Below are 25,674 nucleotides of genomic sequence, written 5' to 3' on the forward strand. Positions count from 1 at the left end.
CCTTCTCCTTGCAAGCTACCTGAATGGGCTGGCACTGCCGGGCGCCGCCTTGGCCTGCGACTTTGAAGGCACCACCTGCGGCAAAGTGTTGGATCCACGGTTTTTATAATCCAGTCTGTAGGCGTGCCTTCCAGGTGTAATTTGACACTGGATATGTTGGAGTTATTTTTTTAAAAGTGGAGGATCCGTGCAGATCCGCCTTTAACCCAGACCCCGCACTTTCGCCTACCGCGTTGCAAGATGCAGTTCCTGGGTTATGTTGCGAATGCAGCGGCAGCAGCCAATCGCAAAGCGGGTTTCCTTCCGACGAGCCAATAGGCGCGAGCCCCTCTGTTGCTTTCCTTCCGGGAGCCGCTTTGCAAACAAGCTGGGTCCCGGTGCTCGTGCAGAGAAGGGGAGGCGGAGACTTGTGCGCCGCTTGAGGTTTGGTCCGTGATGTCTCGCTTCTTCCAAAGTGTCTCCGCTAAGCGCACAGAGAGCCAAGGGGGACCAGGCGTGGAAGAGCAGCACTTGAGGCAATGGGGGCTGGCAGGTGAGTGGGATCGTTGGCCTGGCTGCTCTGCACCAAGTTTCCCCTAAGTCAGAGCTTTTCAAGCTTTTTGATTCCACGGCTCCCTAAAGCAACTCCTGTGCGGCTCAGGAGCCCAGTTATTTCACCACCACCCTCAATTTGGGTATGCAGAAGATATTAAAATTAAATTTAAGTAACCGCAGAAAGAGGAGGAAGGAAGTTTTGAAATGTCAAAATGTTTGTAAAATAAACGAAATGTATAAAATCAGTGAAATGTCTAAACTTGAAAAGTATAAATAAAAAAATTGAAAAAAAGTTATGTCATCCTTTGCCTGCAGAGCTGACAGCCTCTCACCCTTTTTCAAACACCCTTCCTTGGGGAGTGCTCCCTTAGCCTCCTCTCCTTGGGTGTCCTCTGGGCAGCCGCTGCTGCTGCCCCGCTCTCTGAGCTGACCCACCACCCACCCCAAAGAGAGGTACCTCCCAGACTGAGGTCCTATTCACCAGCAGGGCTTTTAGCCAGGGCTGCTTCAATAAACAGATGCAAGTCTTTGGGGGAGAGAGACAGGAGAAGGCATCAGAGGAGGGAGGAAAGGAAGCAAAGAGGGACAGAGGCCAGTGTTGCCCGCAGCCTCTAACCATCATTCAAGGCATCATGGCACACTAAGTGAGCAAATTTTGTGGCTCCTAGGGGTGCGGCAAGAAAACTGCTAGCACGTTTGCAAAACTAAGCAGGGCCCAATATGCTTTCAAGATGGGGGGGGGATGTGTTGAGAAGCCTGCATCACAGGGAGTTAGGATGGATGACCTTGGGGGGGGTCCCTTCAAACTGTACAATTCTATGATTCTGCGGGATGCTGCACTTAAGTGGTTCAAATGTTTCCCAGCTCTGGCCAGATTGCATATGTCTGGAGGGGGGAGTATTGTTTTGTCTTTCTATAGTGCAGAGCACCTCACAATCTTTGGAGCCCACTCCTAGGGGCTGAGGTCCCTTTAGCTCCCCGAATAAAATATTTACCCCTCTCCAAGTTGATGGGCAGTGCCATTCAAATGGTATGTGTGTGCCATGTCTTGTGATCGATTATTCAGGGCGGGGCTTGCCTTACTTGCCCCTCCCCAACATTTTATTCAAGTTGCCGCCCCTACAGAGTTGTATAAAGCACATTTAAGCTTGAGGCATAATAGATATGCCAAGATAATTTATTTCTTCAAGATGCACAATCCATCCATTCTCCCAGTACCCAGATCTCTGGGTTAACCTTACCAGTATTATGCCATATTCTCTCTTTTTAGGCATTCATCTACGCCCCTATCAGATGGAAGGAGTAAACTGGCTGACACACTGCTATGAAACCTGGCATGGCTGCATCCTGGGTGATGAAATGGGTCTTGGGAAGACTTGCCAGGTCTTTCATTCTCTCCTTCCCGTTTAATCATTGTAGGAAAAGAGCGGTTATAAGCACTGCATTTCTGTAAATGACACCATGTATTCCCCCCCCCCCATGTATTCCAGGCTATTTCTCTGCTTGTTGTCTTAAGTGGGAAGCTTAATAAAAGGCCGTTTTTGATCCTTTGCCCTCTGTCTGTGTTAAACAACTGGAAGCAGGAACTAGAAAGGTAAACTTTGTAAATGTTCATAATCTTCTCAACAGTGGCACACTGTCAGTGGACTAGGCTAGCCCCCTAAATGTTCCTGGTGAATTAGAATATTAAAGCCTGGAGCCTCCTTCTCAAAACCTGGGAAACTTTTGCCCATCTTAGGGAGGGATGCACAGTTGCTGACCTGCATGATGTTGGCCTCCACATCACCCTTGCAAGCTGGCGCCTCTGGCCCTAACTGGTCCCCTATGGAAAAATTCACCGCATGCCCCTGCTTCTCAAAGCAATGAGGCCTACCAACATTAAACTTCATTGAAAAGTCCTGTAAGTCCTATGGTGAGTGCCTGCAGAAAGTCAATACATCAACCATGTAGCAAATAAATGGTTGTATTTCTCATTTTTTTCATCATCAAATTGAAATAGTAATTTTTTAAAAGGGCAACTTGCCCATGACAGCTCTATGCACTGGGAAGCAGTAGAATAAAATGTTGTTTGTTTATTTAACCCGCTCCTGCCTTTCCACCATCTCCCTTGATCCTGATATGTGCAGCTGCCCTCAAATGTGAACAAGGGCACCTTTACCATTCACAGTAGCCCACAAGATATATAACAGATGCCATGTTCAAGCCTTCTGTTAATTAGGACAAAGACCACATTGTGCATAGAGAAGACCCCATCTGAGACTGAAGGCTGTCGGGCTAGATAAATCAGCTTCATATGTTAATAGATTCTGATTAGAGCACTGTATTCTCTGTATTTCCTCAATATTATTATTACTGTTATTATAACAGATTTTCTCCAAGTCTTTCCCTCGTGATGTATTCAGGAAACAAGGAAGAAAGAACTGAGCTACAGCAGGACTTCAAATCAAATCATGATTTCCACATTCTGCTGACTACTTACGAGGTACTTAGCATCGTCTAGGGGTACAGAACATACAAAGCACCTGTTTTTCTGTTAATATTTTGGAGGTATGCATCAGGCCACCACCTCTACGTCGTACCTCTCCCACTTCTAAATTCTCTATGGTATTGCATTTGTCTTTCTTTGGGGTAGCTCCTCACATAGATTAAATATCGATCTGCCGGAGCACTGAACTTTGTCCCAGTGGATACTACACTCTTGTCTTCGATCAAAATCATAATGTGAGGAGAACTGGGAAGCCAGCCAGTGCCTCTACATAGCTCCATCCTTATTTTAGACATTTGTGATATATCAGTATATCACAATGTTAAGCTGTTGATGTATCACAAAGTTGAGAATCAGATATCTTCCAGCCCTAGACAGCATCATATAGATGCTGCGGTTGGGGAAGTGGGCATGAGATGCAAAAATGGAACAGCACACTTCTGTCTGGAAGCTCTAGCAAGGGGCGAGGGAGAGCAGGATCCACTCTTTGATTCATTCGTTTCTTCTCCAGCTACAATATCTTTCTGAGTCTCCATTATTACAGTTCTGCAGCAGTTAAGTGACCGACACCTTTCTTATGCTTGATTGCAGGTGTGCCTTAGAGACACAGCATTTCTGAAACGGTGAGAACATTTCTACCAAGGGCAAAATAACTTCCCCATTACATATGGGGTTCAGAGATTGGTCACATTTCTCCTTGCACTAGCTTTTAGCGGCTGGGGTTAAAGGTTTGTCTCTGATGCTTTCTTAGTCTCTGTCTCAAACTGTGGTTTCTCTCCACAGAAAATTGCCCATCTCATTGTTATCAAGGGGGCAGAGGAGTCCCCTTTCAGAACATTCCTTCATCAGGAAAAAAATTGTCTACCATTTAATTCCCATGGAAGCACATCACTTGAATAGCCTGACTCTTTCAGTATAGGCAAGGTGTGACTTCGCCTACTGGCTATTAGGAAACATTCAAAGTTATTCGTACTTCATTAAGTCTCTCCTGTCCAAGCCCACAATTTCATTACAAATTAATCTTGTGTAAAACTCATGGGCCCAGATTGTGGGATTACTGGGCAAGTTAAATAACTGCCTAAGTCTGTGTGAAACTTTTCTATATGTTTAAGATTCATGAGGCTTGTGCTTCCAAAGAACAGCACCTTTTTGTGTGGTACTTATTTGATTCAGCTAGGGAAGGAAAACCAGTAGCAGTTCTTACTGGAAGCAGAGTTTGGGAACATGTTGGCAACAGCAGCAGAAGCAGAAAAGACAGAGCAATTCTTCTGCTCCCCCACCAAATTTGCATTCTGATGCAAACGGTCTACTCTGTCAGGATTTAATTAATCTAAACCTTACATATAGGTTGATGCTGAAATGGAGGTGATGCCTAAAAGCCTTTTTTCTCATAGAGAGAAAATGTATTTATTGGGGGGGCATTTTTTTTAATTAAGCCTCCATGTGACTGTGTCTTTATCTAATGAGTTGTTTTCCTAATCAGTTAAGCAGAATTTTGCTGTAATTTTTCAAATAACAGGACTTTAATCTTTTAAAACCTCCAGAAGACTAATAACAGCAGCTAATATTTTGAGTGCAAAGAGAAACAGATGTTCTGGAAACAGTAAGATGAGTTTGTTTGTTTTTCTTTTTAAAATTTCAGCAGATGTAGCACATCAGAAAATAAATGGCACTTTTAGGTTTCAAAATATTCTAATGTTTAAAAATTTAATAATTAAGTACATATGCCCTTGTAAATGGCAGGTGTCGGCTAATGGTTGTTTTTCACAAGATAGCACAATAGCACTCTTGTGAGGAGAATCTCAATATTTCCCTTCAGCCAGAGGAAATTAATTTTGAGTCGCTACTGCCCTTTCTGGTTTAACCTTCTGCTCTGTGTAGGCTTTTAAAACTCTGTTCAAAGTGCTCTTGAAAGAGTTCATATCTTAATCAGACTAAGTGCTGACAGCTTTCTGTGCCTGCAAGCACTGGCATATGGATTTTAAAAAATCAGTTGATGCAATAATGGAGTTCTTTTTTGTGTAAGTTTGTGTGCGGAAATCTGGGTGGAAGAAGAAAGGAACCATAGTATGTAATATAACCCAGTAGCTCGTGAGTAAGGAAACAGGACAAATGTCTTGCGTCTGGTTGCCCCTGGTGGTTGTGGTTCCTCTAACTTTTCTTCCCCGTGTTCAGTTTCAGCTGGGCTTGCCTTGTTGTGGACGAAGCTCACAGACTGAAGAATCAGGATTCACTACTTCATAAAGTACTCTCTGAGGTAAAGAAAACTACAGTCCTGGTCTTTGTAAAGAAGGAAAGCACATATGTCTTGTCACAGCCTTCTGACTTGAGCTCAGATAGATAAAGGATCTTCTACAGTGAGTTTTTGTTTTGTTAGGTGGATTGGCTTTTCCTCGGGCTCATGCAGACTCCCTGTTGCGCTGTGCTTTCCAGGCACATATCTGGGATTATAACTCAGTGTCTGAGCATTTTCCTCTTCTTTTGCCACTTTCTTCGGGTAAGCCCACATTTTACTGCTGAATCAGAGCAAACAACAATTGGGTTTTCCTTGGATTGCCATTACTTGAGCGGTAAAATGTGGGTTTTCTGGGGGAGAGCACTAGGTCAAAACCACACCAACACCCCACTTAGACATGGAGCTTTAAATCCCGGACCTGAGCCTGGAAAGCATGGCACCACAGGAAGCCTGGATAAACTCCTTGTCTTTAACCAAATAATGATACATTCTAAAAGCAGAGAAAAGGTAAGGATTAGAAAATGTGCTTGAAAATGTTGACAGCATTAAGATAAATTCAACAGTGTAAATAAGTTTTGATGGATGTAATAATGGAATACTGAATAGTTTATGTAGTTTAGTTTATTTTATGTAAAATATGCAGGGATTTTTGTTACGCAGAATGAACCATGGAAAGAGAAGAAGGGAAGTCATTCGAATTTTAAGGTTGTTTAAATGAATACTCTAAATTGTAAAACAGAAAATTTAATAAAAATTACATTGATAGAGAAAATTTGCAAATGTAGCTGTGATGGGATGGTGAGCTGCTTGTGCGTAAAATCCTAGTCCCTCAGAGTTTGGCTAAGTCCACAAACCTCTGTCTGTGACGGAGCTCCTTAAGCATGGCTCCATCAGTCGCTCGTTGAATCGGACAGTGGGCGTTTACGGAACTTCTTCCAGCATAAAAGCTCCTTAACGGAAACGCGTCTTCTGGACTCTCGGCGTGACAGTTTCCGGCGAGGAGTGGGTGTCCCTACAGGAGGTCCTGAAACCTCCCCACTGTTCTCGCTCGAAGTGTCTCTGAGCCCTCCCTCCGACTCACTTTCCCTTGGAACTCCACTTCTCCCCCTGCTAGTCCCCTCCTCCGCTGAATGGTCTCTCTCACCCTCCGTGAGCCCCTTCACCTCCTGCGTCTCAGATGGCAGTTCCCTGACATCCACCTCCCCTCCAGGGCCCCCTTCACCCCCTTCCCTCCCCTCCTCTGCGGGAGGCGAGGGAGCAAAACCCCTGAAGGAACCTCCCTCATCTTCCGAAGTTTCGAACACTTCCCTCCACCTGTTGCTGTTTCCGGTTTCCAAGAACTCCTCCTCATCGGAGTCTGTTCCTTCTTCCAACTCCGATTCCCTGAATCCTTCCAGTTCCTCCTCATCGTCGGTGGTGCCAAAGTACTCCCTCCGGAACCTCGCTACTGGCTGAGGTTTCCTGGGGAACCTTTGGTGGAACGTTTCGATCAAGATCTCGTCACGGACCTCCTCTGCCGTCACCCAGGTGTTTTCCGACTCCGGCTCCCCTTCCCACGCGACCAAATACTCCACCTGATTACCCTTCCACCTGGAGTCGATGATTTCCGCCACATGGTTGCTGCTTTCCCTTTCTTCTATGGCTGGCCCCCGTGTGGATACCCCTTCACCTTCCCCCCTATATGGTGACAGTAATGACCTGTGGAATACTGGGTGCAGTTTCATGTGGTTCGGTAACCGGAGTCTGAAAGCCACTGGGTTGACCTGTTGGATGACCTCAAATGGTCCCAATCTTTTGGGTCTCAATTTCTTGCAACCCCCCTTGAACGGCAACCCTTGGGTTGATAGCCAGACCTGACTCCCCACCCTAATGGTTTCACCTTCCCTTCTGCTCTTGTCTGCCTGCCTCTTATATTCTTCTTTGGCCCTTTCTAAGTTGAGTTGGAGTTGACGATGGATCGCTTCCATCTCTTCTACAAAATGTTCAGCGGCCGGGACACTCCATCTCTCCCCTCCTCCCCCTGGAAACGCCCTGGGGTGGCACCCATAATTAGCCAAAAAGGGGGTCATCCCGGTGGACACATTCTCTGCATTATTGTAAGCAAATTCCGCTAGCGCCAACTTTTCGACCCAATCGTTCTCTCTGTCATTGACATAACACCTCAGGTATTGTTGGAGGATACCGTTTGCCCTCTCCGCCTGCCCATTGGTCTCAGGGTGCCTGGCAGTCGAAAAGTTGACCTCTACGTGCAACAAGCTCATAAGTTTCCTCCAGAATCTGGACGTGAACTGTTTCCCTCTGTCGGAGACCACCCTCAAGGGGGCGCCATGCAGCCTAAAAATATGTTCTACAAACAATTTCGCTGTCTCTTCCGCCGTGACTGCATGTGAGCAAGCTACAAAGTGACCCATCTTAGTTAACAGGTCTACTACGACTAGTATGGCGGTTTTCCCCTGGGATTTGGGCAGATCAGTCATAAAATCTATCGATACCGCCTCCCACGGTCGTTCTGGTGTGGGTAACGGTTCTAATAACCCCGCTGGCGCCCGCCTTTCTCCTTTGGCTCTCTGGCATTGGTCACACCTTCTCACATACTCCCGTACATCCTCCCTCACCTTGGGCCACCAAAACTCCCTGGTCACCAACCACATGGTCTTGTGTTGCCCAAAATGCCCCGCTGTGGGGTTGTCGTGCAGCTGTTTGAGTACTCTCCCCCTCAATTCCCCTTCGGGTATATATAGTGCCCCTTTGTAATACAATGCCCCGTTTCTTTCTTCAAAACCTCCGGGGTCTTCTCCCTCTCTCCTTAAACCTCTGAGCTTATCCTGGGCGTACTCATCATTTACCGTTCCCTCTACCAGTTCTCTTTGCCCCACCCAGGCCGCCCCACACACCCAGTGGTCCTCTGGGATAATATGTCTCTCTTCAGGCGCTCCCTCCCCCTCCAAATATTCAGGTTTGCGTGAGAGAGCGTCCGCTCTAATGTTTTCTGGACCTGGCACATAGCAGATTTCAAAATGGAATTTGGAGAACTCCTGGGCCCACCTCACTTGTCGTTGGTTGAGCACTCGTGCCGTTCTCCAATACTCCAAATTCTTGTGGTCCGTACACACTTGCACCTTATGCTGTGCGCCAATTAGTAAATGTCTCCATCTCCGGAACGCTTCGTGAATGGCGAGTAGTTCTCGGTCATATACGGTGTAGTTCCTCTCGGATTTGTTCAGCTTACGCGAAAAGAAGGCACACGGTCTCCATTCCGACTTATTGCTCCCTGGCTGAAGCAGCACCGCCCCCACCGCCCGGTCTGAGGCATCAGTTTCCACTCTCATGGGTTTTTGTAAATCCACATGCAGGAGCTGTTCTTCCGAAGCGAATGCCCTTTTCAATTCCTCAAATGCTTGCTCCGCCTCCGCCGTCCAAACGAATTTCTTCTTGCTGCTTAGACAGTCCGTGATGGGAGCCGTTAAGTGGGCAAAGTTCTTGATGAATTTACGGTAAAAGTTCCCAAACCCTAAGAACCTTTGCACATCCTTTTTCGTTTTCGGTGTCTTCCATTCCAGCACCGCCTGGACCTTGCCTGGATCCATGGCTAATCCCTTGTCTGATAAGCGGTACCCCAGGAATTCCACCTCCTTGGTGTGAAACTGACACTTCTCCAATTTCACCCACAGCTGGTTTGCTTGCAGCTGGCTCAGCACTTCCCTGACATCCTTTACATGCTGCTCCTCATTCTCTGAATATATCAGCACGTCATCGAGGAAGGCCACGCAATTCTTGTAGAGCAAAGGTCCCAGGACATGGTTCATGAGCGATTGAAAACAGGCGGAGCCTGATTGCAATCCGAATGGCATAACGAGATATTCAAAAGCCCCCAAAGGGGTGAACATGGTGGTTTTCCATTCATCCCCTTTCCTTATTCGTATCAGGTTGTATGCCCCTCTCAGGTCCAGTTTCGTGAATATCTTTCCCTTCCTCACCCTGGTCAAAATGTCATCAATCCTGGGCATGGGGAAAGTCACTGGTTCTGACACGGCATTTAGCCGCCGGTAGTCCACTACAAGCCGGGGTTTATCCGTGTTTTTTTTGTCCACAAAAAACACTGGGCTCCCCCCCACCGCTCTGGACTCTCTGATGAAGCCCCTCTTCAGGTTTTTATCAATAAACTCCCTTAACTCCTGCATTTCCCTGTCTGACATGGCGTACAGCTTGCCCACGGGGAGCTGGGCCCCAGGGACCAGGTTAATTTGGCAGTCAAAGTCTCTATGCGGTGGTAGTTTATCTGCTTCCCTTTCGCTGAAGACCTTGCTCAGGTCAGCGTATTGTTTGGGCACCTCCCCTTTGTCCGCCACTTCCGTCCCTGCTAGAAAGGCTTTTGCCCCTTCTGGCACCTTTCCTTCTCTGCAGTGTTCCAGGCAATGTGCTGACCCAAAGGAGACCACTCTCTGATGCCAGCCCACTAGCGGGTCATGCAACGCTAGCCAGCTCATTCCCAAAATGACGGGAGCCCCTCCCAGGGTGGCCACATTGAACGCTATCCTTTCGGTGTGCCTGGCCACCCTCATAACCATTGGGACGGTCTGTAGGCTAACTTCTCCTCCCAACAGCTCCCTCCCATCGATCGTGGTCACCTGCAGGGGGTTGCTTAAAGGGAGTGTCTGTATCTGGTGTTCAGCTGCAAACTCCTTACCCATAAAATTACAGGAGCTGCCTGAGTCCAACAGCGCCTTTGTCTTTAGTGGGTATCCGTTTGCCAGCTCTAGCAACACCTCTATTACTAGGGCTGGTCTTGGAGGTTCCGGAGTGGGCACTTTTACTGCTCCTTGGCCTGGCTGCAGTGCCCTGACGGTGGCAGCCAGGCGTTGGCTTTTACTGGCTCCTGGACTCCCTCCTCCTTCCCCCCAACAGCTCCCGCCATCCCTTGCCATTCCTTTCTTTGCGGGCAGACTCTGGCAAAGTGACCTGGCTGCTGGCAGAGATAACATTTCTTGGCGCTCTTTCCCTCCTTCTTCCTCCCTTCACTGGGATTTGAAACTGCGCGCGCGCGCGCGCTGTTCCAACTTCCATCGGCTCTCCTGGCGGGAAACTTGGCTCTGGAATCTCTGGAATGCGGAAATCCCTCCAACGCTCTCCTTTCCCCTCCCGCTTCTCCAAGGCTCTTGCCTCCTGGCGCGCTCCAATGGTAAGCGCTGATTTGGTCAGCTGGTCCATAGACTCCGCCCTGGGCGCCCGGGAAAGTTCGTCTTTCACCGCCGAAGAAAGCCCCTCTTCAAAGAGCATTTGAATGGGTTCCGCCGATAGGTCCCACCCTAATTTATGTATCAACATTGTAAACTCAGTCCAGTACTCACGAACCGATCGGCTACCCTGTTTGCAAGCCATCAATTGTCTGCGCACCAGTCCCTGTTCAATCTCGCTGGAAAACATCAAATCCATGGCGCGAAAAAACTTCCTCGTGTCCTTCAGCATTTCACTATTCCCTGCCATCAGGGGTCTAACCCAGTCTCTCGCCCCCCCTTCGAGATGGCCAATCACAAACGCCACTCGCGATGCCTCGTCGGGAAAGTCGTTAAACTGCAGTTCGAGAGCATACTGCATCTCTGTCCTAAAGGCTTGGTAGTTCCTGGGGTCCCCCCCAAACTTCTGCACCAAACCTGGCATCTTTCTTGCTAGTGTAGCGCCTTTTGCCTTTTCTGCGTCCTGCGCCCTCCTTTCCTCTAGCCTCGCCGTTTGCAGTGCTAGCTGGACCTCCAACACCCTGTACCTTTCTTCCAGGCTTGGACCCTCTCCAGCTCCTCCTGCTCCCCCGGCTCCGGCTGGGTTGCTCATGATGCCTCTCTGCACAAGCTGCTTTCAGGGACTGTCCGATTGCTGTGATGGGATGGTGAGCTGCTTGTGCGTAAAATCCTAGTCCCTCAGAGTTTGGCTAAGTCCACAAACCTCTGTCTGTGACGGAGCTCCTTAAGCATGGCTCCATCAGTCGCTCGTTGAATCGGACAGTGGGCGTTTACGGAACTTCTTCCAGCATAAAAGCTCCTTAACGGAAACGCGTCTTCTGGACTCTCGGCGTGACAGTTTCCGGCGAGGAGTGGGTGTCCCTACAGGAGGTCCTGAAACCTCCCCACTGTTCTCGCTTGAAGTGTCTCTGAGCCCTCCCTCCGACTCACTTTCCCTTGGAACTCCACTTCTCCCCCTGCTAGTCCCCTCCTCCGCTGAATGGTCTCTCTCACCCTCCGTGAGCCCCTTCACCTCCTGCGTCTCAGATGGCAGTTCCCTGACAGTAGCGAGGTAAACCATGTCAAGACTAAAACTGCACTCCGTCCTTGCCTTATTCCTAAAACTAACTCTAGTAAAAAGGCCTCCAATTTCTTCCAGAGGCATTCATAAGCGGACAAGTCTTGGTCTTTTAAAAATATTTTTTATTTGATTTTACAAATATAAAATTATAACAGTACCACTATACACATTAACAGTTAAAAGATTATCCAAATCTCTGGACTTCCCACCTTCCCCTCCATGGGTCCTATTGTCAAAACTTTTCTACTGCATCTTTTTCAGTAGTCCGTATATAATATAACTTCCATTAGATAATACCATTAGATAATACATAGTACTTGCTACATTACAAGCGTTATTGCAATCCTGCTAGTGTTTTCATCTGCTTACAGTGGTCTCCAAGATATTCTCATTCTTTGTTAAAGTTTGGTCTTCTTGGTTCCTGAGCTTTCTGGTCAGTTTTGCCATTTTGGCATAGTCCAACAGTTTAATTTGCCATTCTTCTCTGGTAGGGACTTTATCTTCTTTCCATCTCTGGGCTAATGACATCCGTGCGGCTGTCGTCGCTAGCAAATTCTCTGTTTAACCTGAGGAAGAAATTTGAGATGTAAAGCAGTCGCAGGGGGAACCAAATCATGACGCTGCCTTACCTCCCTACCTTATCCCAGTCGTACCTGAACTGTACATATTCTGGATCTCTTTCAGTTTACAACGGACTTCAACCTCCTGCTGACGGGCACTCCCATTCAGAACAGCCTCCAAGAGTTATATGCCCTGCTTGCTTTCATTGAACCAGCTACATTCCCCAAGGAGCTGGTGGAAGAATTTGTTCGCTATTATCATGGAATTGAAAAGGAAAGCAAAGTAGGCAAGTACAAATGTGATAACTGGATGTCAGCTATTACCTGCAGAATGTTGGCAACTGAGATGAAGGTTTTCTTTAAATGGGATTATGTAGAGTCTGCATTTAGGCAAAAAGTCCTTTGGCTTTACAGCCAAGATTTCCATGGTATGTATGGAGGACGAGAAAGCTTCTTCTCTTTGTTTTTTAAGAAATAAAAAATTAAAATATGTACTGAGTTGAGTGTATATGTGTGGGAAGGCGAGTTGAGTCACATGGTAAAATTATGAGCATCAGGCAATAGATGCTGTGGTACTCAAATATGTCACATAGCATTCAGCTTTATGGACTTAGAAACCCGCCCCCTTCAGGCCTTCCTGCCCCCCACTTCATATTTAAAATCTAGGGCTATATCTGTGTTTCTCTCCCGTATAGCCAAAGAACTGCACAGTCTCTTGCAGCCCTTCTTGCTCAGAAGAGTGAAGGCTGATGTGGCAGCCGAACTCCCCAAGAAAGAGGAGGTGGTTCTCTACCACGGGATGTCAGCCTTGCAGAGAAAGTTTTACAAGGCTGTTTTGATGAAAGACCTAGGTAACTGGGCAAGGGGAAGACTTTGGAATCGGAATGAAGTGAGCGTGGTGGTTTTACGGGCGCCTGGGAGGCAGAGACTTTGGGGGTCCATCTACACTTCCACTTGTCGTGTGCCTAAAAAGCTTGGGTCTGAGTGCTTTTCCTGCGATTTCCAGGGACGGATCTGAGCGGCTTTCTCTTTGCCTGCTGCTTTCTCTGGGAAAACCTGCTGAATCGTAGCAGTCCGCAGAGAACCCAACTGACATTTGCTCCAGTTCAGCAGTAAAACCAAGTTGCAGAGAACCAGACAGAGGGCCTTCTCGGTACTGGCACCCGCCCTGTGGAACGCCCTCCCACCATATGTCAAAGAAAACAACAACTACCAGACTTTTAAAAGACATCTGATGGCAGCCCTGTTTAGGGAAGCTTTTAATGTTTGATGTTACTGTATTTTAATATTTTGTTGGAAGCCTCCCAGAGTGGCTGGGGAAGCCCAGCCAGATGGGCGGGGTATAAATAATAAATTATTATTATTATTATTATTATTATTATTATTATTATTATTATTATTTAAGGAGCAGATTTTTCCTGGGGAAAGTGGCAGGACAGGCAAAAGTGTAGAAGAGCCCTCTGTTGCCATTTCATTACTGTGTTTACTATTTTTGTTATACATTACAAACAGCGAACATAACCACGCAATGTTTTTTCAGTTACAAGTTACCGTACTTTTCCGTGTATTAGACGAGGGTTTTTTACTCCAAAATAAAGTAAAAAATGGGGGGGGTAGTGCAGAGGAGGGGACGGGCGATTGGTTGCCTCCGCGAGCAGGATCTAGCAATTGGGTGAGTGAATGGTGTCTGCTGCAAGGGTTGCTTAAGATTGGCTGCTGCTTTGTCAGTCGGGTGGGTTATTTGTGGATGCGTAAAAGGCTGCTTTGGATTGGTGGCTGCTTTGTCAAATGGGCGGGTTATTAGTGGATGCTTTGGATTGGCTGCCGCTTTGGCAGTTTGGCTTGCATTGCTTGCGATGGTTAGTATTTGCCAGTTGGGTGAGTGATCTTTGATTCGGCATTCCCTCCGCCACCCAAAAAATTGCTCATTTTCTTAAATTTGAGCCCCCCAAAATAGAGGTGTCTTATATATGGGGGCATCTTATAGACAGAAAAGTACGGTACTCCACTCTCAGCGAGCACCTAAGTGATTTAAATATTGAATTTGTGGAACGGCAGTAATCAAACTTCTGGCTTGAATGGAAAATAAACTCGCTAGTTAATCACTGCTTTGACTGACTGAATACAACATTTTTATTTATTTTTTTTAAAAACACACACTTTGTTCTATATTTTAGATGCATTTGAAAATGAATCGGGGAAGAAAGCCAAGCTCCAGAATGTGTTAGTTCAACTCCGGAAATGTGTAGCTCATCCGTATCTGTTCAATGGTAAGAAGGCCGTCCAGGACCATAGTTGCTGGTGCTGCTGTCGAGGCAGTTGGTTTGCTGTCTGTTCTGCACAACTGAGAAGGTTTGCCCATTGGTGCAGATCCAGTGTGCAACTTTTTTTTTTTAAGTAATATTTATTAAGAGTTTAAAGATTACAAAAAGAAGGAAAAAAAGTTAAAAAAGCAAAACAATACAATACATGAAAAAATAACAAAAAACAGTACTTATCTTAACAAAACAAAAACAAAAGCAAAAACAGAAACAATTAAAAACACATCCAGTATTTCCATATCTTATCTTTCATTTACTTGTTTCGACGACATCCTCACACCTCCCTTCTTTGTATTCTAGTTCAGTTAGCTATTTCAGCAAATCCTTTCCATCTTTCTCAGTTTTTGTCCTATAATTTATCTTAACACAATCTAACCTTATTTTTTCCCCTTTGGCCCATTAACAGTCTATTTTTACTTAATTCTTTATAACATTTCTGCTAAAGCCATATAACTGTTGAATTCAAGCCAAAAGCCAGAGGAATTGGCCACCCTCCAGGTGCCCGGCTTGAATCCTTGTTGACCTCCCTGTCAGCGACTCCCGGCAAGACCAGGGGAGGTCTTCAATCGGCGATTCTTCTCAACGTGAAGAAGAACACACCACTCCTTCCACTCCCATTGCCAGGGAGGGGAAAGACAGACAGAAATGTATTTACATGCCTTTATTCCTGTCTTTCCAGCAGTACAGAGAAATCGTGTCTGTACCCTCTCATCACCAACTGCAGAGAGAGAATAACTCCACCCATGTACTTCCAGTACAGGGTCATGTGACACTCTGAGCTAACATCCGGTGCTCAGTGCACAGAATAGACTGTCCCTGGTTCCCACGGTACAGTCCCAATACATCAGCTTCCTGTTTGGCTTTCCAGCCATCTGGAGCACCCAGCTGCATTGCTCCTTTTTCGTAACATCCTCCCCCAAAAGAATCAATGCGTGTTGCGGCAAGCAAAGCGTGATCCAGAGAAGAAAACAAACAGTTGTTATACACATAACATTCCCCTGTTGTTACAGTTCCACCCTTGGAACTCCCCGCCACTGGTTTCCCCAGTGTACCTCTCTGGTTGCCTGGCTTCCAAGGAATGAGTGCATCTGCATTACCTTGGCTAGCAACTCTCTGTTGTGTCTTTGTCTCTGACTTGGACACAGCTCCAACCTGTCCTCAGTTGTGTACAACAGCAACACATGCAACAGCTAAGTTAGCAAACTCTTTTGAGTACCTCTTGGGTGGTGCACCCTTTGTAACTCTCTCAGACCTTCGTATGAGGTGCTGATCCTCTCTGCTCACTGGTTCAGTCTCAGGACTCCTCGGAGAACCAGTTCCAATAGTAAACAGTGGTTCATCCTTCACTTGTGAAGGTCTACCCATTGTGTGAGATTTCCTCTCAATGACTGTGACAACTGAGCTCTCCGAGCTATCACTGTCACTCTCAGTACCACTGTAATCTGTAAAATCAACATCATCATCTGAATCGTCCTCAGTGGGAAATGTGTGTACTATCACTCTCTCCTGTTCAGGAGCACTCTCTAGAAATTTTGTGAGAATCACCTGTCCAGATTCAGACAAAATTACTCTGTAGAGACCCTTTTCATATCCCACAAAAATGCCTCTGGCATTCTTTACTCCACCTGGAGCTTCTGTCCTCACATGAGACCCAAAAACCTTGAAATGGGCAACAGAAGGTTTCCTATGGAACAGTTTCTCAAAAGGAGAACTTCCCAACTCTTTTGAAACCTTTCTCATCTTCGTATAACAATACGACATTAGCGACTCGGCCCAGTACTCATGTGGCAGATGTGAACTAAGCAATTGCGCTTTCATCCCCTTTTGCAATTCTTTGTTCACCCGTACACAGACACCCCTGTTCCACGCTTCTTCTGAAACAGCAACCTTGTGTCTTATCCCTTTCTTCTGCAGGAACCTCTGGAAATCCTGTAAAAGAAAAATTTGCTTTTCATCTGTGAAAAGAAAATCAATGTTAGCATCATGCATATTTTTAACCTTGTCACAAAACTCCTGAAACCTTTCCAAGGCTTCCTGCGGTTTCTCTAACACATAAATCCAGACAAAGTTAGAGAAATGATCCACACACACAAGATAAAATCTCGCATTGCCTCTAGATGGTTCTAGAGGACCAATCACATCAGCATACACCCGCTGAAATGCTCTGTTGACCCCGGTCATCTTCTTGGTCACACCTGCAAGAGAAACTAGGTTAGACACAGATGAATTACATTCCATGTAATCACTTTGTGCAAAAGTCAACAAATACAGTCCATCTTTCTGTCTGGCAGAAAGAAACAACTCTCCATCTTTGAAGATCTTGCAGCTCTCAGCATCGTAGGACAGTCTCAGTCCTTTCTTTGCAATCTGCGAAACACTCAGCAGATTGAACTTCAATTCAGGAACCAAGTAAACATTGTTTATAGTCAAGTTCAGACTCTTAAGATACACAGTCCCTATCCCGGTCGCTTCCAGCTCCTGACCGTTGGCCTGTTTCACAGTGAAGCTTTGCTTCTTAAACGTTGAAAAGAGTCCTTTGTGTGGGGACATATGAAAAGTACATCCAGTGTCAATTATAAACACGTTCCCAACATCTGGCGTAGTTCCTTTCGCCATCAAAGCCTTTGCAGGTTTCACCGAAGACTTGGTATGACCTTTGCCTGACGCCTCAGGCTTTGCTGAGCGGCCCTTAGCTCCTTTTGGCTGGCGTGGCTTCTTACAGTTCCGCTGAAGATGCCCAGCCTGTCCACAATTGTAACATTGGACAACGTTCAAAGCTACAGCATTCTCTCCAGTAGCCTCATCGGTGGGGGAATTAGAACTCTGTTCCTCCCTCCCCCTGTCCTTTACTTCCAGTGCAGCAAGCCGGTTGTGTTCATCCAGAACCACGGCACTCGGGGAGGTGGATAAGGTAAGCCTCCCCCCTTCTTGGCATTCATTCTGAATCCAAGTCCTTGCTATCAATGTCAAGCCTGTAAAATCCAAAAGTCTTTCTCCAAAAGGCTGTTTTTCTGCCTTCTCTGGCAGGCAATCCGCACGCTGTTTTCAAAATCCTTGCACAGCTGCGTAGTCAAAACAAACTTTGACTTCTCACGCTCTCACTGAGCCAGCCCCATTTGTCAGCACTGACGGTCGTTGCCTAGCAACCTCCTCAGGACAGGAAATCTTATCAACCACAAGAATTCCTGGTATGCAAGCCTTTTGCTTTCAGAGCTGTTTTTTTCAAACGTAGCTCTCGTGAACCAGAGAATAAATCATTCTGCGTTCACACTTTTTAGCCCGAAATTCAGCATACCTTTTGGGGCTCCGTTGCCTGGAAAACACCCCTCTCGGTGTCCAGCTGTCTGTTCAGCTTCTGGCTGTATGCAGACGCTTTCTTTATCTCCTTAGGTGCAGAGGATGGCAACGATTCATCGACCTCTCACCTCTCATGCTGCTTCCCATGGATCAGTAACCATCGGCATTGCTACCAGATGTTGAATTCAAGCCAAAAGCCAGAGGAATTGGCCACCCTCCAGGTGCCCGGCTTGAATCCTTGTTGACCTCCCTGTCAGCGACTCCCGGCAAGACCAGGGGAGGTCTTCAATCGGCGATTCTTCTCAACGTGAAGAAGAACACACCACTCCTTCCCCTCCCATTGCCAGGGAGGGGAAAGAGACAGACAGAAATGTATTTACATGCCTTTATTCCTGTCTTTCCAGCAGTACAGAGAAATCGTGTCTGTACCCTCTCATCACCAACTGCAGAGAGAGAATAACTCCACCCATGTACTTCCAGTACAGGGTCATGTGACACTCTGAGCTAACATCCGGTGCTCAGTGCACAGAATAGACTGTCCCTGGTTCCCACGGTACAGTCCCAATACATCAGCTTCCTGTTTGGCTTTCCAGCCATCTGGAGCACCCAGCTGCATTGCTCCTTTTTCGTAACAATAACTTCATTCCAGCATCCTTCTAACATTCATTAATTTTACAGTGTTTCTATAAATAGTCTTTAAATTTTTTCCAATCTTCTTCCACTGACTCTTCTCCCTGGTCTCGGATTCTGCCAGTCATTTCCGCCAGTTCCATGTAGTCCATCAACTTCATCTGCCATGCTTCCCGGGTGGGTAAATCTTGTGTCTTCCAATACTTTGCGATAAGTATTCTTGCTGCTGTTGTAGCATACATAAAGAAAGTTCTATCCTTCTTTGTCACCAATTGGCCGACCATGCCCAGGAGAAAGGCCTCTGGTTTCTTCAGGAAGGTATATTTAAATACCTTTTTCATTTCATTATAGATCATCTCCCAGAATGTCTTAATCCTTGGGCACGTCCCCCAAAGGTGAAAGAATGTACCTTCAGTCTCATTACATTTCCAACATTTATTATCGGGCAGATGGTAAATTTTTGCAAGCTTGACTGGTGTCACGTAACACCTGTAAATCATTTTCATTAAATTCTCTCTTAAGGCATTACATGCCGTAAACTTCATACCTGTGGTCCATAACTGTTCCCAGTCAGCCATCATGATGTTGTGTCCAACATCTTGTGCCCATTTAATCATAGCAGATTTCACATTTCAAGAAGCAGCCACTCTCTCAGCCAGCAAAAAGCTGCTGATTCATAATAAAGTTTAAGGTCTGGCAGGGCAAATCCACCTCTTTCTTTAGTATCAGTTAATATATTAAATTTTATTCGAGGCTTCTTGCCCTGCCAGACGAATCTGGAGATATCTCTCTGCCACTTCTTGAAACAGTCCATTTTGTCCAAGATTTGCAATGTTTGGAACAAAAACAGCATCCTTGGCAATCCTTGGTTCATTTTTATCACAGCAATTCAGCCTAACAGTGATAACTTCAGATTTGACCATATTTCTAAGTCCTTTTTCACTTCAATCCAACATTTTTCATAGTTATCCTTAAATAGATTCACATTCTTAGCAGTCATGTTCACCCCTAAATATTTCACTTTCTTAACCAGTGTTAATCCTGTCTCCTTCTGAAACTTATCTCTCTCAATCACAGTTAGGTTTTTCTCTAAAACCTTAGTTTTCATCTTGTTCAACTTAAAACCTACTACCTGACCAAATTCTTGAATCAGTTCCAGTACTCTTTTAGTATTAGATTCTGGCTCCTGTAAAGTCAATACCAAATCATCAGCAAATGCTTTCAGTTTGTACTGTTTAGCTCCCACTTGTATACCTTTAACCAATTGGTCCCTTCTAATCATATTTAGCAGAACCTCCAGGACCGATATAAAAAGCAATGGAGAGATTGGGCAACCTTGTCGTGTTCCTTTCTCAAACTTAAATTCTTCCGTCACTACTTTATTCACAATTAATTTAGCCTTTTGTTCTGAGTAAATTGCACCTATAACATTTCCAAAACCTTGACCTACCCCATCCCCTGTAGATTCTTCTTCATAAAACTCCAAGAAATATTGTCAAATGCTTTCTCCGCATCCACAAATATCAGAACTGCTTTAGTATTAATATTCACTTGTAGTTTTTCTAAGATATTAATTATGTTCCTCGTATTATCAGACGAATGTCTGCCCGGGAGAAAGCCCACTTGGTCTTTATGAATTTCTTCTACTAACACCTTTTTAAATCTTTTAGCCAAAATATCTGCAAAATTTTTATAATCCACATTAAGCAGCGATATGGGGCGGTAGTTCTTAAGCTGTGTATTTTCAGTCTCTGTTTTCGGTATAAGTGTAATATAAGCTTCATTCCACGACTCTGGTGCCCTTTTCCCTTCCAGTATTTCATTACAGACTTCCTTTAAAGGTTGTATTAACCATTCTTTCAGAGATCTGTAATATCTTGAAGTCAAACCATCCGGTCCTGGAGATTTACCTAATTGCATGTTCTGTATGGCCCCTTCTACTTCCTGTTCCGTTATTTTGTAATTCAGCATTAGCTTATTTTCCTGAGAGATTTTTTGTAGTCCATTTATTTTCAAAAATCGATCAATGTCCATTTCTTTCTGCGTCTCCTGTGTATATAATTGTTTAAAGTACCTCTGGAAGCACTTTCTGATCTCCACTAGATTCTGTATATTCTTTCCTTCCACTTCCAAATTCGTAATAGTATTAAGTTTTTGTCTTTTTTTCATTTGCCAAGCCAACAATTTTCCGCACTTATTTGCTGATTCAAATGTCTTTTGTCTCATCTGTTTAATCTTCCATTCTATTTCCTGATTCATCATTTTCATATATTGTACTTGATATAACTTTATCTCTTTCAGGATCTCCTGCGACTTTGGTTTCGCTCTCAATTTCTTCTCTCCTTCCTTTATTTTCTCCAGGATTTTATCTTTTTTTTCATTTTGAGCTCTCTTCTTGATTGCATTCTGTTGTATCAGAAATCCTCTCATAACCGCTTTACTTGCGTCCCAGATTACTCTTTTTTCCACAGTGGTGTTCATATTTATCTCAAAATAATCTCTCAAAGTTTTTTGGGCCTTCTTAGTCACTTCTTCGTTCCTAAACAAAGTGTCATTCATCCTCCATCTAAAGGAACCAATTGGGGTCAATTTCATTTCCATCTTCACAGCATTGTGGTCAGAAAAGGTTTTAGGGCAAATTTCCACTTTACTGGTCTTCAGAGCCAGTCCTCTAGTTACCCAAATCTGGTCAATTCTTGTCCATGTCATTTTGGCCTCAGAAAAGAAGGTTCCCTCTCTGCCCAGAGGGTTCTTCATTCTCCAAATATCAACTAAATCCATATTTTCAGTCATGTCAAAAAAGGTTTTTGGTAGTCTACCATCTTTAGTGACTACCTGCCTCTGTGCCTTGTCCATGTTCGTAGACACCACTCCATTCATATCTCCCATCAAAATCATATTGTAATCCATATATTCCATCAGAGTCTCATGTAGCTTCTTAAAAAATTCCGATTTTCCTTCATTTGGTGCATAGATACCTACTATCAAAAATTTCTCTCCTTGTGATTGGATTTCAATTGCAACAAATCTTCCTTGATCATCTTTAAATATTAATTTCGGTGATAGGCTCTCCTTTGCATAAATGACTACTCCTCTTTTTTTGACTTTATCTGATGAGATAAATTCATGGCCCAATCTTTTATTACTCAATATCTTCCTGTGTAGCCTTATCACATGTGTTTCTTGTAGACAAATCAAGTCCAATTGTTCTTTTTTCAATAAATGAAAGACTCTCCTCCTTTTTTCCGGGGAGTTCAGTCCATTCACATTCCAGCTTAATACTTGCAATGCCATGGTGTAGTTACTCTGCTTTTCCTCCAACTGCACCCAATGCTTGCTCCTCTTCAGTTGGTGGTGTTGGTGTCACATTCACTGTGCGGTCCAGTCCAAAGGATAATGCTGCTATATCCACTATTCTTCTTTTTGGTGATCTTCTGGCCAATGCTCTTTGCTCTAGTCCTCTATCTGGTGATCTTCTATCCGATGCTCTTGGCTCTTTTCCAAGTTCCTTCTGTAGGTCCTCTTCGTAATTGTACAAAAACTTTACTTTATCTTCTACTGATCTTATTTTAATTTTCTTTCCTTTGAAACTGAAAGATAGACCTTGGGGGAATTCCCACCTGAAGATGATTTTGTTCCTTCTCAGCAGGGCAACCAAATCTCCATAGTTGGACCTAAGGTCCAAAAGATGTTTCGGGATATCTTTAAATATTTCCACTCTTGACTGTTGTATTACCAAAGTCTTCTGGTAGTGCCAGCCCAAAATTCTATCTCTCTCTTCCTTAGTTCGGAGGGTAATCAAACAGTCTCTTATTCTGTTCTTCTCTTTCTTCCCTCCTCTTCCAAGTCTGAAGGCCCTCACAATTCTAAATTCCTCTTGTTCCAAGTTTAAATCCCAAAAATCTGCAAATTCCTGCGTGAGAAAGTCTATCAAACTATCCTTCTCCAGTTCAGGTACAGCTCTGATTCTCAAATTCGTCTGTTTTTCCTTGAGCTCAATCATAGAAAGCGTCAACTTGTGGTCCTCAAGTTGCCTCTGTAAGGCTGGGACTCTCTCTGTTTCCAATTGAGTTACCTTACCTTCCACAGCAGCAACTTTTCCCCTGGCTTCTTCTGCGGTCTGCCGTATCGAAGTAGATTCCTGTATCAATTTCTCAATGGTTTCTGTGTTAGTATTCACCTTTTGTCCCAAACTATTTATACTTTCTGTATTTAAATCAATTTTAGTAGCTGCAGCATCCACTTTTGCATTTGTGGCATCTGCTTTCTTATTAAGCTGTTCCAATGACTCATTTATCTTACTCGATGCAAGCTAAAGCCTCTTCTGTTAACATTCCTCTTGGTTTAGAATGTGTTGGTACAGCCGCAGATGAAGCAGGGGGGCCCACAGTCACACAGTTTTATCTTGCAGCTGGAAATTACCCCAATCCAGCTCTTGTAACAGTTTCAGAAGCTTCCTCTAGGGGGAAACAGTTGCTATTTGTATTTGTATTAATCCATAATATCACCTTTTAAAACACAGTTCAAACAGTAAAGTTAGTTTCAGTTTTCAGCTACTTTTACTCCTTTTTTGAGATCAGCCGGGGACAGTTAAAACAATGTATCTCTCTTATTTAGCTGGCTGTCAGCGAATGTTCTATTCACAGTCAGTGAGCATTCCAAAGTGCGTCAGTCTTATTGACAGCCCGTTTCCAGGTTCAGAGTGGTGGTATTTTAGCTTCCTTCCCTCTCTCTTGCAGGTATATACGATCCAAAACTTCCCCCCTCTTCTCCTGCTTCCAAGGGGGGGGTTACTATTTTTTTAATGCTGGAAATTTAGTCCTTTACAATAGGCTTTCCAAGACTTTAGCTTGCAGCCTCTTTGCTTCAGTCTATTTACAAAAAAGGAAGGCGGACTTCCTGTTTTGAGCCTCCCCGTTTCGGTGCCAAATTAAGTATTTTTTAAAAGGTTCCGATTCACTCTACTCACGGGTAGTTGCTTTAGGATCGAATTGTCAACAGGAAAAAGTCAGCGCTTTCTGGCAATGGCTATGCGGCTTCGCTCCGTGGAAGAAGCAGTCGATTCACAGCACCGCGCCGCTCACCCCACTTCGCTCTGGATCCCCGAAACCGGGTTTCCCCGCGAGTAGGGGAGGCGCGAAAGGTGCCCGCCGAATCCCACGTTCATAGGCTTCACCCGCCTGTGATTTTTGAAGGGTCTCCACCTTCACCGCCGCGGCCAGACCCGGTTTCCACAGAGCAAATTCCTCCCGGTCAGAGGAATTCCGCCATTACCAAAGGCGCTAACCCGGAAGTCTCCTAGCATGCAACTTAAGGGCTGCTTCTCAGCCAAGGACTTTCGTCTGTAATATATACAACTTGCAACTTGTAAGTTTCCTGCACATCCTTGTTATGGAGTGATAGAGGCATAAGAGGGAGTGGAGTTGCTGTGATTTACAGAACTCCCATCTTCCTTGCTAGATTGCCTAGCCAAGAAACTATCTCTATCATGTGTGTTTACCTGGGGATTCTGCTGCTGGCTTTAATATAGTGTATTTCAGTTATTTTTTTTATGTACTATAGTTTTCTTTGCTAGCTGTTTGTAGCGAAAAGCTATTTTTTGCATGCTGCACATCAACAGATGCAAAGTCTATTTATGCAGCTTAGTGTTGGGGCAAGTGCAGCTTTTACCTCTCCTTACTGGGTTGTAGGAAACTGAGATGCTTCTGTGTGCCGAGATTACGCTATTCTAACAGTCCTGTTGCAAAGGGCTTGATCAGGAAAAGACTTCCATTTCCCTCTAAAAGTATATTTAAGAGTGTTTGGGAACAGCAAGACAATTATTTGCTCTGCCTTGAAGTACATATTCAGATGCAATCCTTTTGTGGTTAGTAGTCTATAGTCTGCAGTGTTAACAGAGAAGTTTCTTGCTAAAATGTCTTTCCATTTCAGGTGTTGAACCAGAACCTTTTATCATTGGGGATCATCTCATTGAAGCCAGTGGGAAGCTGAGCTTGTTGGATAAACTTCTGTCTTTCTTATATGTAGGGTATGTGTTTCACTACTGAACTTTAATACTTTCCATAAATCAGCAGAGTAAAGGACCACCTTTACCTGCACAACTCTTCACAGGTGTTGACAGCCTGCCTATAAAGTTATTCAGTTGGCAGGCATGAGAGACAGGGGCCATTTGGTCGTGGCCTCCAGAATTGTGGAATTCCTTCGCCTAGGAGGTGTGTACAGCCTCAGTGTTGCAAATCTTCAAGCAGATTTTTAAAACCTGCTTTGAAACAAATTGCAGTGTTTGGATTTTGTGTGGCTTGAGTGTGGCCTTCTGGTGTCACCTCTGCAATTGCAAATTGAGCAATGAGGTTGGACTCTTCCTGCATTTCCACAATGGCAACCCCATCCCTCTATTTGTTAACCTATTCTCAAATCAGAGCACATTAGGTTGCAGTCTACATCTTCCTTGGTTGAGGCAAGCTTTGTTACACTACACAGAAAGCTGAGCTGAAGTCAGAGCCTTCCCTTCCTTTCTCATTCCAGTGGTCATCGTGTTTTGCTGTTTTCCCAAATGACACAGATGCTGGATATCCTGCAAGACTATATGGATTACAGAGGTAAATGCCTCTGTTTCTTGATGTGTCTGATCCTGATTCTGGGTACAGAGAAGGGCCGCAAAGAAAAGGTTAAAATGTATAACGCAGATGGGGCCTAAGATGTGTCTGTGTAACTTGGAAAAACTAGTACAGGAAGGGGAGAGTAAAAGGGGACAGCAAAGAGAGGACTGTGGAGAAAGAAAATTGAGATGTGGATAGGGGACAGTGCAGGATAAAGATTCTAAAGGGCCACAAGCGCAGAAGTTTTTTGAATGGCTGTGATTAATCCATTTAATTCTTCTTTTAACCGAAAAGGTTACAGCTACGAGCGCCTGGATGGATCTGTTCGAGGTGAAGAGAGGCACCTTGCCATTAAGAATTTTGGCCAGCAGCCCATTTTTGTCTTCCTCCTGAGCACGAGGGCAGGTAAGGCAAACGTTACAAAAAGGCAGGATCCCTTTGCCGCCTTCCCAGATGGCGAATAGAGATGCACACGAAACGCCTTGAACTGAGGGCAACTTGGCTTATCCAAATAAGCCAAGGAGGTTAAGCAGAATTTTTTATGTAAATTCAAGTCCAGTTGTACTGGTTCTGTGCTAGACTTTAGCATTACGCCTGTTGTCAGAGCCAGTCTTCAATGCATCTGTTGTTTCCTTCCTACGCAAACACTTAATTTCATTTTTTTTTTAAATCGTAGTCTCTAGCTCTTAAAGCACATATTGCAGCTCAACAAAGACTA

General features: G+C 44.9%; 1 protein-coding gene across 1 annotated transcript in view; it reads left to right on the forward strand.

Moving 5' to 3' along the window:
• The first annotated feature begins 433 nt into the window (after positions 1-433).
• The window catches only part of CHD1L (chromodomain helicase DNA binding protein 1 like), a 46,792-nt gene continuing 21,551 nt past the window's right edge, over positions 434-25,674 (forward strand). The window contains exons 1-12 of the mRNA XM_053370837.1: positions 434-532; positions 1,805-1,917; positions 2,025-2,128; positions 2,902-3,016; positions 3,611-3,642; positions 5,195-5,276; positions 12,234-12,396; positions 12,805-12,960; positions 14,287-14,379; positions 24,289-24,385; positions 24,883-24,956; positions 25,251-25,361. Of these exons, the coding sequence (XP_053226812.1) occupies positions 436-532; positions 1,805-1,917; positions 2,025-2,128; positions 2,902-3,016; positions 3,611-3,642; positions 5,195-5,276; positions 12,234-12,396; positions 12,805-12,960; positions 14,287-14,379; positions 24,289-24,385; positions 24,883-24,956; positions 25,251-25,361 (1,237 nt within the window). The 5' untranslated portion in view covers positions 434-435. The remainder of the gene's footprint in view (positions 533-1,804; positions 1,918-2,024; positions 2,129-2,901; positions 3,017-3,610; positions 3,643-5,194; positions 5,277-12,233; positions 12,397-12,804; positions 12,961-14,286; positions 14,380-24,288; positions 24,386-24,882; positions 24,957-25,250; positions 25,362-25,674) is intronic.

The sequence above is a fragment of the Podarcis raffonei genome, chromosome 17 (genome assembly GCF_027172205.1).
Source record: "Podarcis raffonei isolate rPodRaf1 chromosome 17, rPodRaf1.pri, whole genome shotgun sequence".
Taxonomy (NCBI): Eukaryota; Metazoa; Chordata; class Lepidosauria; order Squamata; family Lacertidae; genus Podarcis; species Podarcis raffonei.